The following is a 13,798-nucleotide window of genomic DNA, read 5'->3' on the forward strand; positions in this document are numbered from 1 at the left end:
CCTAACCTTAAATCAGATAGAAAGATAATATAGATTGTAATGTAGCCTTTATGCATCATTCTTAGAAATCAGGCATATGGTAAAGAAAGTTTGGTGATTACTGGTATAGAGCTTAACACTTATGTTTTTATTTAGTAGAACTTTCATATCTATAACCTCTTTGGGGCCTCTGAAACATGTTGTATAAATATAAATTCTGATTTTCCAAGTATGAAGATTTTAGTCAATTAAAACGGGAAGAAAAAAATCATGACCAAACAATCGAACAGAAACACACTCTAGCTGGTTGCCTAAGTGGTATTTACTGTGGGAACAGAATATAATGGAAATGGGTCTTAACACAAATTCAGGTTTGTTAATATTTAATGACTTCTTGAAAACAAAATGTATGTGGTTTGTGTCAAATATCTTATTTACCCATTATATGTGTGCATAATTATGTTTACTTATACGTTGACTCCTATGTTATAACACAATGTGGGGTTCTACACATCTGTTATTTTATATTTTTAAAATCTATGTCAAAGTCAACATTAGTTGCAAATAAGGTGAACATACACCGGTACTGGAATCAGCCCTGTGCCTTGTCATATAGGAATGTTTGGGAGACTGACTTGTGTTGGTATGACACCTTCAAAGGGCCTGGCGTACTATGATTTAGTTGCAACTAGGTTTAAAAAAACTTTGTTTAAGTTAAGCATTAGGCAATGTCGTTCTAGCTTATTATGGGTCCCCTTCCCTGAAGGGGACACATATTGATTTTACTCAAAATGTTTGTTGTTTTTTTGTTTGTTTTTCTTCTTTTTTCTTCTCCCCAAAGTTTGTCCGACTCGTTTTTCCATTAAATGTTTGATGGATTTGGTTGAAATTTACACAGATGGTAGATATAGTTATGTAGATGTGCATCCCACTTTGTTTTTGTTGATAACCCCAGTATTTACCCCGCTAGCCCCCTAAAATTGGTTATTTTCTTCCCAAAGTTTGTCCGACTCGTTTTTCTATCAAATGTTTGATGGATTTGGATGAAATTTACACAGATGGTAGATATAGTTGTGTAGATGTGCATCCCACTTTGTTTTTGTTGATAACCCCAGTATTTACCCCGCTAGCCCCCTAAAATGGGTATTTTTCTTCCCAAAGTTTGTCCGACTCATTTTTCTATCAAATGTTTGATGGATGTGGCTGAAACTTCTACAGATGGTAGATAAAGTTATGTAGATGTGCATCCCACTTTGTTTGTCCAAATAACCCAACTATTTACGCCGCCAGCCCCCTAAAATGGGTGAGTTTGTAAACAGTGTCAGAATTGGCTGAAATTTGGATAGCTTGTAGAGTATGCCATTTATAGTTGTCGATCGTTGTGTTCAACCCTGTAGCCCTAACATTTACCCCACAAGCCACCAAAGTGTAAAACGTATTTGTATGTTACTGGACACCACAAATGAAAGATTTATGTTACTCAATAGTGTTACAAGGGCAAGCAGTTGTATGTTACTCGTTTTTGACTTTGTGGATTGCTTGGTGAACATTTTTGTGCCATGGCAGTTAGGGTGTTTTTGCCCTATGACGGCCCTATGACGTCAGAAACAGTAACGGTTGTTGCTCAAAACACCTCTAGTGGTCGACATTTTAAACATTGGCGGATTTGGCTGAAATTTTGCAGTACTATTGATTGAGTCATTGAGGTTTCCTATTTTTTTAGTTTATGTGTCGGACCCCATTAGTTACCCTACTAGCCCCCTAAAATGGGTCAGTTTTTTAAACAGTGTCGGGATTGGATAAAATTTGGGTAGTATGTGGACTATGCTATTTGTAGGTTTCAATTGATGTGTTTTACCTTGTAGCCCCAACATTTACTCAAGCCCCCTAAAATAAATGAACTTTTAAAAAACGTCCTAATTATATGAACTTTTGCAAAGTTTATTAAACATACTAAGTCCTCAAATGTTATGTTTTGCCCTGTAGTACCACAACTTAACCAACTAATTCCTAAAATAGGTGACCCTTTTCACAATGTTCGAATTGAATGAAAACCGGACAGCTTGTAGAATTTGCTATTCATTTTTTGTTTTACCCCATTATGCCACTATTTACTCCTTCGTTTCTTTGAAAAGGAACGTTAAATAGGTCATACTTCAAACAATATCTGGGGTGAATCTAAATTTATATAGTTTGTACTCTACATAGTATTAGTATTTAAGCCCAGTGCCGATCACTGTGTTTTACCTTACAGCACTAAACGTTCACGTGGTTATCTCTTGAAATGCATTATCTACAACTTTGCATGTGTGGGGGACCCATGAGTTTCTGCTTGCAGAAACAACTAAGGTTATAAAAGACAGTAGATGGTATGGGACCCAATATAAAATAAGCATAGGAAATATATCAATGTTTTGAAATAGGTTATAGTGTATATGCAAGGGCAATATGTGCTAAGCCACCCTTCTAGTTTATAAAAGCAAAATGATTGTTTTGATACTGCACTGCATTGTGCACCACTGTTCCACAGTCTGTAGTGCCTGTAAAGTTTTGGGACTGGACCAACTTAACCATGTATAAATCTGACAGCATTCATGTGTTAAACAGATTCTGATGCAGCCTTGTCCATTGAATCTGCATTGAAACAGCTGACTGCCCTAGAAAGGATGATTGAGATCACTTCCACTAGACTTGTTGATTTAAGAGGTCTAAGTTTAAATGAGTTCAACATTAAAGAAATACGAACATTGGAGGTAAGTTTACGTTTCAATAGGTCATGGTTGTAGTTTTTGTGTGACTAGTTCTGATGTTAAATGATTCACTGAAGTTGGGATAAATTAAAAGTACAACTAAAATAGACAATGTCAAAAATAGCTCAAATTTATATACAACAATACACATTGTGTACATATATTACTGTTGATGTTACAAAGGCTCTAATTACTTTCAGTTTTACTACCGTTTCATGTGTTTATTTTTGCACTTAACAACCTAAATACATTTTGTTATTGTGTTGTTTAATATTGCCTAGTTGACATTGTATAATCTGATGATGCAAGCTAAAGCATGTAAGCAAACATTAACTAAACTGACTTGATGTTTTACATTGTAATCTTTAAATTTTATTGGCACCTCAATCTTTCTAGCCACAATAATGTACCGTTGATAGGCACTTTAAGTTTCTTGTATTACCTGTTTGAGTATAGGTCCGGTGTGATTGTTTTGCAGGGTAAACTTATCAAGCACTTCTGCCAACAACTTGACACTAAGCTTCGCATTCCCAGTAGCGATGTTGACATTCCTGAATACCCTTCCCTTTCAAAGTGGCTCAATGTTGTTGGAGTCAGTTCACTTTTGGCAAAGGTTATTGCAGCTTGTAATGATGTGCCATTTTTTTCCATAAATAGTGTTGCAACTTTTCTGTAGTGTGCACTGCCTTGTACACAAGTCTCCATGATTTTTTTTCTTTATTTGTAAAAGATTTTCACTTTATTTACCATCATTACCTTTTAATAATACTAAAGACATAGATTACATATGATTAACTACACATCCATGTCAGGTCAAAAGACGTGCAAATTGATTTGGAGTTTATTGATTATTTCGGAGTGGTAATAAGCTTTTAAAACTTGCAGGGCCTACAAATGCAGTGCCGATCCGTTGAAGACCTATTGAATTTAACTGACAAGCAGCTGCAGAATGTTATCTCTGAAATTGGTGGAAATGCAGAAGATGACAGAAAATTGATATCTTCGTTAAAGCAGTTAAAACAGTTTCAAAGTAAACACAAAACAATTTGTTTTTCTTACATTTTAGAAAAAAATTCGTTGGGTTATTGTAAAACTGACACTGTGCCTCTTAATTACAAATTTTGTCCTTTTGCGCCCATTTAACTTCAAAAGGTTTTAAGCAGTAATTTGTTTACACATTTGCTCCTACCGAAATTATTTCAAGTTGTGTCTAGTAGAATTGTACAAAAGTTCTATAAATATGATGTCATATACCTTTTGTCGACTGTGTTGCTACGATGGGCAAATGTGTGATCACTATCCAGTGGCATAAACTGCTTGACACTATAAGGGTCTTTACATAAGAATTCACTGTTATGCAGTAGTCTTAGTACCTAAAAGACAAAGCACTCAAACCTATATTGAGCATGTTAATGTGTGCAAAAATTTTTGCAGTTCATCACTTAACTGTTTGTTGATATTGTGTACATAGAAATTAAATCTAAAATGTTAGAGTGCAAAAATATTACACTGCAAAAAATTGCCTGTGCATGCATTTTAAGCCAATTCTGCACACAACATATTTTCAAATTTAAAATTTATGTCTTTTGTAATAATAATTGTTTCGCATCTGATGACATTGCTGAACATGTTTTTGCCGTGGAAGCAAAATAGTGAAAAGGTGTTTGGGGGTTCCTATCACTGATGCATTACACACATTTAGTTGGATCAATACAGGTTAATTTTGGCACTCAACTCATGCATATTGCATGCTAGAATTTGTGCTCATTATACTAGAAATATTTTGTCTGATTACACCAGCGCAAAAAAAACATATATAACTGTCAGAACCTTACATGAAGTGAATACATGTATTGTAATTTATTGTAATGTTTTAATTTATTATTTTTTGTTGTAATGTTTCTACGATCTTTATTTTGATGACTGTATTGTATGACAGCACTCTTTTTCACATAAACATGTAATGCATGGCCTTTTATCTTATTGCCTGGAATATCAACATTGATCATTTTAAATACTGATTTTACAGCACCAGCTCTGTGTCCTTTAATTAAGCCACATTACGGGTGCTTGCATAGTGTTTTGTAGCAAATTTGAATTATCATACTGCACTAAGACATGAACACTGAATATATTCATCATAGGTCTTCAGCGTCAAAACAGAAAAAATATTGACACTACTCAAGTGTACTGGGATTCATTTTCTAAAGCTGATGATGTTTTTGGTGGCACTGATAGCACTGATCATAATGAAAATGTTAAAAGTGAAAAGAAATGCTTTGAAAATGGTAAGAAAAAGTCATTTATACAGGTTCATGATTAGTAAAAATTTTGACTAGATCCAGACTTAACTTTGATTTTTGTAAAATTATTTTTAAATTCTGTTTATTGAAGGAGTTCATGATCAGAGTGGATCTACTTCAAGACATGGCTCGGAAAGTTCTGACTCGTTGCCCCTTGACCAACAACAAAAAGTTCATCGTACTAGATCAAACACTGATCCATCTAATGCGGACATTCCAAATCAGTTTACTGAATTGCCAAGTCGCCATAGAAGTTACCAACTTCCCTCTACAAGCAGCTCTTGTCTGACTCCTCCAAGTCCCTCTGGCCTAGGCTCACGGAGTTCTCTTGAATCTGACTCTGGTTTTAGTGTGACCAAACCTGCACCATCAGCCTCTCCGCCACCAATTCGATCTAAGATCTTTGTGATTCCGCCTTCACCTTTGCCAGTCTACACCCCTCCAGTGACCCCTGGTACTCCTCACAAAAACTCCCACTTTCATGTGCAAAACAGTGGCAGTCGAAGTTTGACACGAGAGCGCGTCTCCTCCACTGGCAACACTAATTCTACTACACGATCTGCCAAAGCAGTTTCCAGCACTGCCCTTTTGCCACCATTCACCCCACTAAAGCCATCAAAGTCCTCTGAGTGGCATGTAAGTAGCATTCTGAGCTTTGAAGCTTAGTTTTTGGTTTATTGGTGTTTTGGTTGCACTTGTTTTACCACTACTGACCTGTTAATTTGTGAAAAAAAGTTTTGTACTGTGTTCTTTATGTCAAGCAACTGAAGGTTTGATTGAAAAAAAAATACTGAACTTATTTACTACACACAGATTGGAAATAGAATTTTCCACAATGACAGCATTTCTGCATCGAACCAAAGTTTGTCTTCCATTGCCTCAAGCACCAGTCATAAGCACAAGCCATCAAAAAAGGAAAAGAAACGACCACATAACCTGGTTTTAACTAATGATGACAACATCCCTTTATTCAACTACATACACTATTCAAAACCAGGTGTGGGGTTGTTTTGATAGTTGGATAGTGTGCTTGTCTTTGCATTAAATGTGTTTATTGTTTTCTTGAGTATTAACAGCTGATCATTGTTATGTTAAGATATTAACCATATGCATTCCTTCAGATTGGAAATAAGTGTTATATATCGCCATGTATGTATTTTAACCAATTTATCTTAAGTCTTCAAAGGCAGTGATGCTTCAACATGAACCAAACTTAACTACAGTTTAATGACATTCATAGTAAATGCTACAGTATTTGGATTCACGTTTTCGCTCTGTTAATGTTCTGTCCTTAAGCTTTAGTCTATAATGTGGGCAGTAATTTAAAGCACAATTTATCACTTGATAGCTGTTTTGTCATGCAAGCAATTACCCTTGTTGCTTGGCCGACTTTACAAGTGTGATTAACTTTGTTTATGACTACAGCTGCCTCAAGACGTAGCTCGCAAACGACGATATCTCCCGAGAATGCCGCGTCCAACAGCGCAGGTGTATCGCCTTTGTCCCCCAGGTATGTTTAAACATTTATACTGGCAATCAGAATCTGTTTATTTTTTATGGTTCTGAAACTCTTTAAGGACCAAATTTTACCCTTGTGCAAGATTTTATTTTCCATACAATCGTTAACTTTCGTAATAATGTTTAATACCTCGGCTATCAACTAACATTTTGTGTTACAGAAATCGCTATCTGTGTTACAGAAATCGCAATCTATTTGTCCTTAAACTACTTTCTTTCATCGTAAATATTTATTTAAGGACGCCAATGACCCCCATGACGCCACACAACGCCGAGATGACCCGTATGGACGTTTCAATGTCCTTGCGCACCCCTAGTTCCCCACAAACCCCTAAAAACTCGAAGGGAAGGATTCGAGCGTTTTTTGGAAAAATTTGGAAGATCAAGAGAAATAAAAGCACCGAACATATAGGTACCATAAATAGGTTTTGCAAACAACCGATTTTTTAACTGGTTTATGCCAGTTAAGTCGCATATCAGCCGTAAGGTTAAGGTATTTGCAGTTACAAGCTAAAGTACACAAATTGAGTAAGTTATTCAATAACAAAAGCTAGCTTTAAAGACAGTGTAAACTTGCCCGATATTTACACAAAAAGTGGTCTTTAAATGTCTTAAAAAACCAACAGACGAAAAACGGAAACCTTGTATTCCGTGATGTCGTTGATTAATAATAATCACTGTGTGGCATTTTTTGCAGCGGACGAATACCCCCAAGGTCACCCTCCGTTGCCTAGCAATCCGTTACGTGCCGATTCGCTCCCGCAAAACACGACCACCCCAGTAGTGGGAAGAGACTCAAGCTACACACCCGACGAAAACGGAGGAATGTTCCAAGGTCAGTCGTTTTGGCAATAAACATCCCCCTACATTAATTCACAAAATCGCGAACTGGAAACTGCAACCCACCAGTTGCATACACATATTTACCGAGTTTGTTGAACGCTTACAACTGATGATGACATATAATGAGCTTTGAAATATTTTTACAACCTTTGGCTGTTTTGATCGAACTCGGATTAAAGACTAGGACATAAAATACGACAGAATCTGTTCGGAATTTGTATTTTGCTGTTAACCATTTGCTATGTTGTGTTAAATCTATTATAGCCGATTTTGCAATTAAAGTCAGTGTTCATGTAATAGGATCAAATCGTCAAGGTAGGTTTAAAACAAAACACTCATAGGAAAATTTGATTAAATTTTAAATATTTTTTACAGCGAGCTACGGTCACGGCTCGTCAAGCTCGGCACACTCGGGCGACACGTCATCAATGACGTCACTTTCGCGTCCTGTCAGCTTGGTGGATACTGACAGAACGCTGATATCGGACGTACCAGCAGATGAGGGGAGTCTCACAAACACGATTACAAGAGCAGATTCAGAGATTTATGTGGAGCAAGAGGAGGAGAGCACTCTCACGGAACGAGATGTCGTGGAAGATGAAAAGTTGGACACAGCCACTATGAGAGCTAACCTATTCCGACAGGGCAGTGTAAGTATAGTATTGGCAACAACTGCAACAAGCAATTATTAATTTTTTTGTACTTACATGCCAATTTGGAGTCGCTTTCAAAATCGTTGTAAAGTACCCTTGTATTCAATGCTTTCCTTTACATAACTGAGTTATGTGTGTGCTAGAACAACGCCAAGTCAAAAAAGGCAGCTAAACTGGGTTTGCAATGTTTACCCTAGTTGTGTTCTGCTTTAAGCATCAGGGTGCTCGATTTAATGGGAGCATTAGACCGAGACCTCATGTTACATGCAGTTTTCACATTATAAATTGATCATACAAAGTCGCTTGCAGGTTGTATGGAAAGCACTACAACAATAGAATTTGCGTTTGTTAAATAACTTAACACTTGTATTGTGTGATTATCGGTCACCATCAATTGTACGTTGCTTTGACAATCCAGGTGCTCCAGGGTCCGCGCTACTTTAAGTCATTTCCGACAATACGAATCGATAAAAAACGAGGTTTCTCTACAAAAAATACTCGTTCTCCCATTTATCAACGGCTCTCCGACAGGTCATCAATATTTTTCCTTTTCAGTACGAATCGCATTGTTTTGCGGTTTTGCCTGTGTTTGCAGGTGGTATTAAATTGGAGATCACTGATGGTGCTGCTTAAACAGTCACGTAGGCCGTGCGACGTTGCAAATTATTTCTCTGCTTTTTGCCCACCTACACTTTAGCACGAAATGGCTATATCTGTGCCGAAGTGTTATGTAGTACTATGCGTTTTCAGGCACTTTATTTTTTAAACGCCCATATTTGTGACTCTTTTAGTGTAGGATAATACGCAGTTGTATAGTAACTGGGTTTTCTCTTTTCTCTTGGAATGGAGATAGCAAATAAACTGCATTATACTACTGGAATTGATTTCGTTCAGAACCAATATCTCAAAGTAAAATATTTTACAAAAAAACTGTAGTATTGTGTGTATTGGACTAACATAAACCGTTGCCTCGTACCGAATGTGGTAAAAATGGGGTCTTGATTACGTTGCAGACCATCCAATCCATGTCAGAAGAGTGGGACATTCCCTACAGTGAGCTGCAGATTGGTGATAAGATTGGCAGTGGCAGGGTTGGCACCGTGTTTCGTGGCAGGTGGCACGGTGAGGTAGCCATCCGTGTTATTGACATCAACCATAACGACGAAGATAAATTGCGGGCATTTAAACAAGAGGTTGGTGGACACTTAACGCCCTTTTACTAACATAAGCAATGCAATTAATTGTTCGCCCTATTGAGACTTTGTTTCAACTTGTGTTAAACTTACATTATACATTGTTTAGTATAAATATTGTAATTCTCGACTATTTGCAGATTGTTTGATTCGCTCTATTTCTGTTTGCTTAAAATTTTTGTTAAAAAGTTTTACTATGTACACCTGCCTAAATAACTGACGTTTAAAAATGGAAATGTTGTTTAATAGTTCTGTAAAAGATTACCATGAAACGCATTTGTTAAAAAGACAGTAACTTTCAGTGTAAGAAAACATTTTTGTTGTTTAATACGCAGGAGCCCAACCTGCTAAATTAAGGCTACATGAAACTTTGTGTTTCAGATTATGATCTACAAGAAGACACGACACGAGAACCTTGAGTTGTTCATGGGCTCATGTATGCATCCTCCCCACCTTGCGATCGTCACTGGTCTCTGCAGGGGACAGTCCCTTTATAACCACATACGAAGTAGCAGATACCAAACTCTTAACATCAACCACGCAAAAATCATCGGCCAACATATCGTACAGGTATTTGCGGTGCAGTCTAGCTATTTTCTTTAACGTGTCGATATGGTTTTACTGTAATCTTTGGTTTACTAGAAATTATCCTCGTTCTGTATTTGTCAGCTTTGCCTAATTCTCCTCTTCAGGGCGAACTATGCTAGTAGCCTTGTTCATAAATAAATGTTTCATGGATAAAACAATTACCATGTGACTAAATTGAACTTGAATTTGAATTTGAATTGTAATCTGTATGAAATACTTATGTTTAATTTTTTCCTGTTTGCTCAGGGAATGGGGTATCTGCATTCCAAGGGGATAATCCACAAAGATCTAAAGTCGAAAAACATTTTTGTGGATGGCAAGCATGTCGTCCTTACTGATTTCGGTATTGTTGGTTTACACGTCGTATCCGGAGACAAAAAGTAGGTTGAAATTTTGTTAAATATCGAGTATGTAAGCCAATAAACTATTCTGCAATAGCGACTGCATCAAAGAAATGCCAATTTTTTCTTTCAGAAATATAGAAGTGAAATGACGAATCGTCAATATTTTTCCCTTGTTTTTGTCGTGGGTGGCAATCTTGTATATTTTGTGTTTTAGTTCCAGACCTGGTTCACTTTCGATTCCCGATGGCTGGTTATGTCATCTGGCTCCTGAAGTCATCAAAGCGCTTAGGGTCCCCGAGTACGAAGGTGACGAAGTAATTTCCACACTCCCATACACCATACAGTCGGACGTATACGCCTTTGGGTACGCATGACTCTTCTCGAATCATGTGTCGAAATAAATCAATCAAAATATCATTTTAGATTTGTGTTGATCTTTTATTAGATGCTTTCACAAAAACTGTAAACTTGTTGTTTGTTGCAGGACGGTCTGGTACGAACTTATGTCGGGTTCGTGGCCCTTTAACGGTTTCCCAGCCGAATCCATTATTTGGCAAGTTGGTAGCGGTAAGAAACAGAATCTGAGTCAGATGCCTGGCGGAAAAGACATCAAGGTAAAACACACTGATGTTTTCAATTCAATTGTTTTTTTCTAAGCTGGTTTTATTTTTTATTTTTTTAACTTTCAAAACAAGGATAAGTTGTTTGACATTAGCTTCGGTAAATATTGGTCTCATTACGTCATGTTTCTGGGACGTCACATTTTAAAATCTTCATTGTTTCGAAAAACTGGTAAATGAAGTACATCAGGTTTCTCTTAGGGGTGAAAAATATAAAAAGGTAAAAATTCATTTACGCTGTGCTTTTGCATATTCTTGTCGATTTGCCGAGAATTATATTCCTTGATTTATTTTTAAATGTTCACTGAGTATGTTGTGTGCAGGACATCCTCATGCAAGCGTGGTCGTATGACCCAAGCAGACGACCCGACTTCAGCGACAACGGCATCATGGGAATTCTCAAGCGACTCCAAAGCCACATTCACAGGTCCTTATCGTCGCACCCGCGCAGAGGTGTTCCCGTCAATCGCGGTCCCTCGCACGATCGGCTATTTGATGCCACGCCCCTAACACGCCACTCCCAGTTTTCAACCCTGCAAGATTTGGCGGAGTGATTTATCGTCTTACTCTTAAACACAAACTTTCGCTGTCGGTCGCGATCGTTGCACTTTACATACCAAAGCGAGAGACAGCCTTTCTGTGCGCTACTGTTAAAATTTTCGGTTTAGCAATCCTTTCCATCTGACATTCGACCAGAGTTGCTCTTCAACTTCGAGTCGCTTTAAAATAACCAAAGCTTGGCTTTCTACTTCACGCATGCCACTTTGCTGACTGTTGTACCTCACATATCACGTTCGGTGGTCGCAGCAACTTTCCCACTGCACTCTTTAACTACAACATGCACTAACCACAGTGACCATTTCAAACTGTCGCCCTATCTGTATTCGGTGCAGAAAACACCTTAACCCCTGTATTGTCCTGCATGCATCGGCGTATGTGCTCCATTTTCTAAGTAAGCCATCAACAGCTGCCTTTTCCATTGAGTCCTGGCTCCGTCAAAACATCAGAAGCCACGCGATTGGTGGGAGCCGGCTAATTGACGTCATAATGGTCGGTCACGCATGGACGGCATTTTGGGGCGTCATTTTGTTGCAACATGTGGAGGAGCGGAGACTGATTGGAGGATGTGTAGCGGGCAGCATGTGGCCACTTCTATCCCCTGACCGGCCCGATGTCGTGAGTTGTCGCATGTCGTTTGATCTTACCTTGAGGGCACGAGCCGAACAACTTACTTGCTTAATAAGGTATATTTTGTAAGTCAGTTGCTCGTCTCATGGCCCTGTTTTGAACTGCTTTTTGCTCGCGTCAAACGAGATGACCGCACAGATGTGTTGTTGCCCCACTTGAGGGTTGAGTGTTCAAAATATTTTCCACAACGTGTGTCGGTTCGTAACTCCCGCTTCCGGCGTGGAAAGCAATGTCGTATTGTAGCGGTGTTTATTGATGAGGTATTATCAGTAGTAGTGTAGTATTTGGTGGGTGCATAGCTGTTAGATCTCTTTTGGGTTCCTTTCGTTGGATTAATTTTGTGGTGAACTCGTAACAGTCAATTATGTCATCACATTATTTTTGTATCACAGGGGAAACAGTGACCCGGCTATGATCTGTTGTGACCCGATGATGTCATCGCGCACTATGCGACGCTACCATCCCCTACTGAGTCCCGCCGCCAAAAGCAAAGTTTTTGACATTGGATCATTGAAGTTTTGACGAGTGAAGAATGAGCGACAACCTAAAATCAAGTTTCAACATCTAAACTGCGACTCGCTTAGTGGAATGTCAGTTACTCTCGGCTACCTTAATTGCTCGGCTTTTTTTAGCATCGTGAATTGTTGATATGTATTGTTTGTGCAGCGTTTTATCGGATCATCGTGCGAAGTTTCATGCAATTGTTGTCCTGTGGTGGAGATTGTCGCGGGCACTTACCAATCATTTGCATATCTTTGCCCTTTCCCTCATTTTTTTCTCTTCGCCTTTTATCTTTCTCACTTTTCTCTCGTCGCAGCGTTTCCTTCTCCAAGATCGTCCAAAGAGCATCGTGACCTCGGCGATCAGCCCATTTATTTGAAATCTTAATAATTTAGTCTCAAACTAAACATATCAAGTTTGAAGCTGTTGGTGAAAGTTTTACTGTGATATAATTCTATCCAACAAATTGTATAAGTTACGCAAAAATTAACGCAGGCTTGCTACGACCTGCTTTACAATTTGGTAAGCGCCATTTAATCAGCTTTTTACCGTAGTTAAGTACGTGGCTGTTTGGGGAATAAGGGTTCTGTATTTTTGGCTTTCTTTTATTCAGCGCATTTTCGTCAAACCATTGCACTTTTTTGCGCAAGATACGTCGCTCCGGCGTGACTTGACATTGTACAAGCTGCGCATTAGCACGAATATTATGGCAATGGTTGGAACAGGTTGTATGCATTCGTTGTCTAAGTTTGATATTATATTTATTCTAAATAGGGTGTGTATAAAATGCTTCAAAAGCATGTGTGAAATCAAAATGCATAAGGATAAAGATAGGTTTAACATGCTCTCAAATTTGCATTGGTGTTGTGAATATCACGAGTCGGAAGCAGAAGAATCGGAATTAACTGAAGTGGTCGATTTTCATTTAGGAAGTTTGTTGCTTGACAAAGATCTAAGATCAGGCATTTTCAATGGAAGCGAAATTTGCCAACCGAGGGGACGATTGTGACAATGTTTAAACTTTTTAAAGTGTGGAGGCGGTTTTGCTTCTGGGATGAAACTTTAAAAGTATATATTGAATTAAAAAAGAATGAACTTGGTGATAACGCAATGTGAGTTCTCTATAAACACCAGGCGAAATGGGTAGGCTACATTAGTTTTTACCAGCGGTTCTCAACCAGTGGGCCATGGCCCACCGGTGGGCCATGGAAGCATTTTGATTGGGCCACAGACCAATCATAAGTGAAAGTGCTTGATTAAAGAAGGGAAAGTGTTGTTTTATGAATTCTTTGCATTAAGTTATTTTGAACTTATAATC

The 13,798-nt window shown here is 38.2% G+C and overlaps 1 protein-coding gene across 1 annotated transcript; it reads left to right on the forward strand.

Moving 5' to 3' along the window:
• Window positions 1–18: 18 nt before the first annotated feature.
• On the forward strand, window positions 19–13,338 carry LOC145226915 (kinase suppressor of Ras 2-like). Its single transcript, XM_080092322.1, has 19 exons — window positions 19–79; window positions 136–350; window positions 2,587–2,732; window positions 3,208–3,342; window positions 3,615–3,759; window positions 4,874–5,017; window positions 5,124–5,668; window positions 5,846–6,029; window positions 6,458–6,542; window positions 6,790–6,962; window positions 7,248–7,385; window positions 7,769–8,043; window positions 9,060–9,239; window positions 9,621–9,809; window positions 10,074–10,207; window positions 10,386–10,535; window positions 10,656–10,785; window positions 11,115–11,218; window positions 12,372–13,338. Exons 2-19 carry the CDS (start codon window positions 323–325, stop codon window positions 12,499–12,501), a joined length of 3,015 nt encoding a protein of 1,004 aa, XP_079948448.1. The 5' UTR covers window positions 19–79; window positions 136–322; the 3' UTR covers window positions 12,502–13,338.
• Window positions 13,339–13,798: the final 460 nt, after the last annotated feature.

This window comes from Phallusia mammillata, chromosome 1 (genome assembly GCF_965637545.1).
Source record: "Phallusia mammillata chromosome 1, kaPhaMamm4.hap1.1, whole genome shotgun sequence".
In the NCBI taxonomy this organism is placed as follows: Eukaryota; Metazoa; Chordata; class Ascidiacea; order Phlebobranchia; family Ascidiidae; genus Phallusia; species Phallusia mammillata.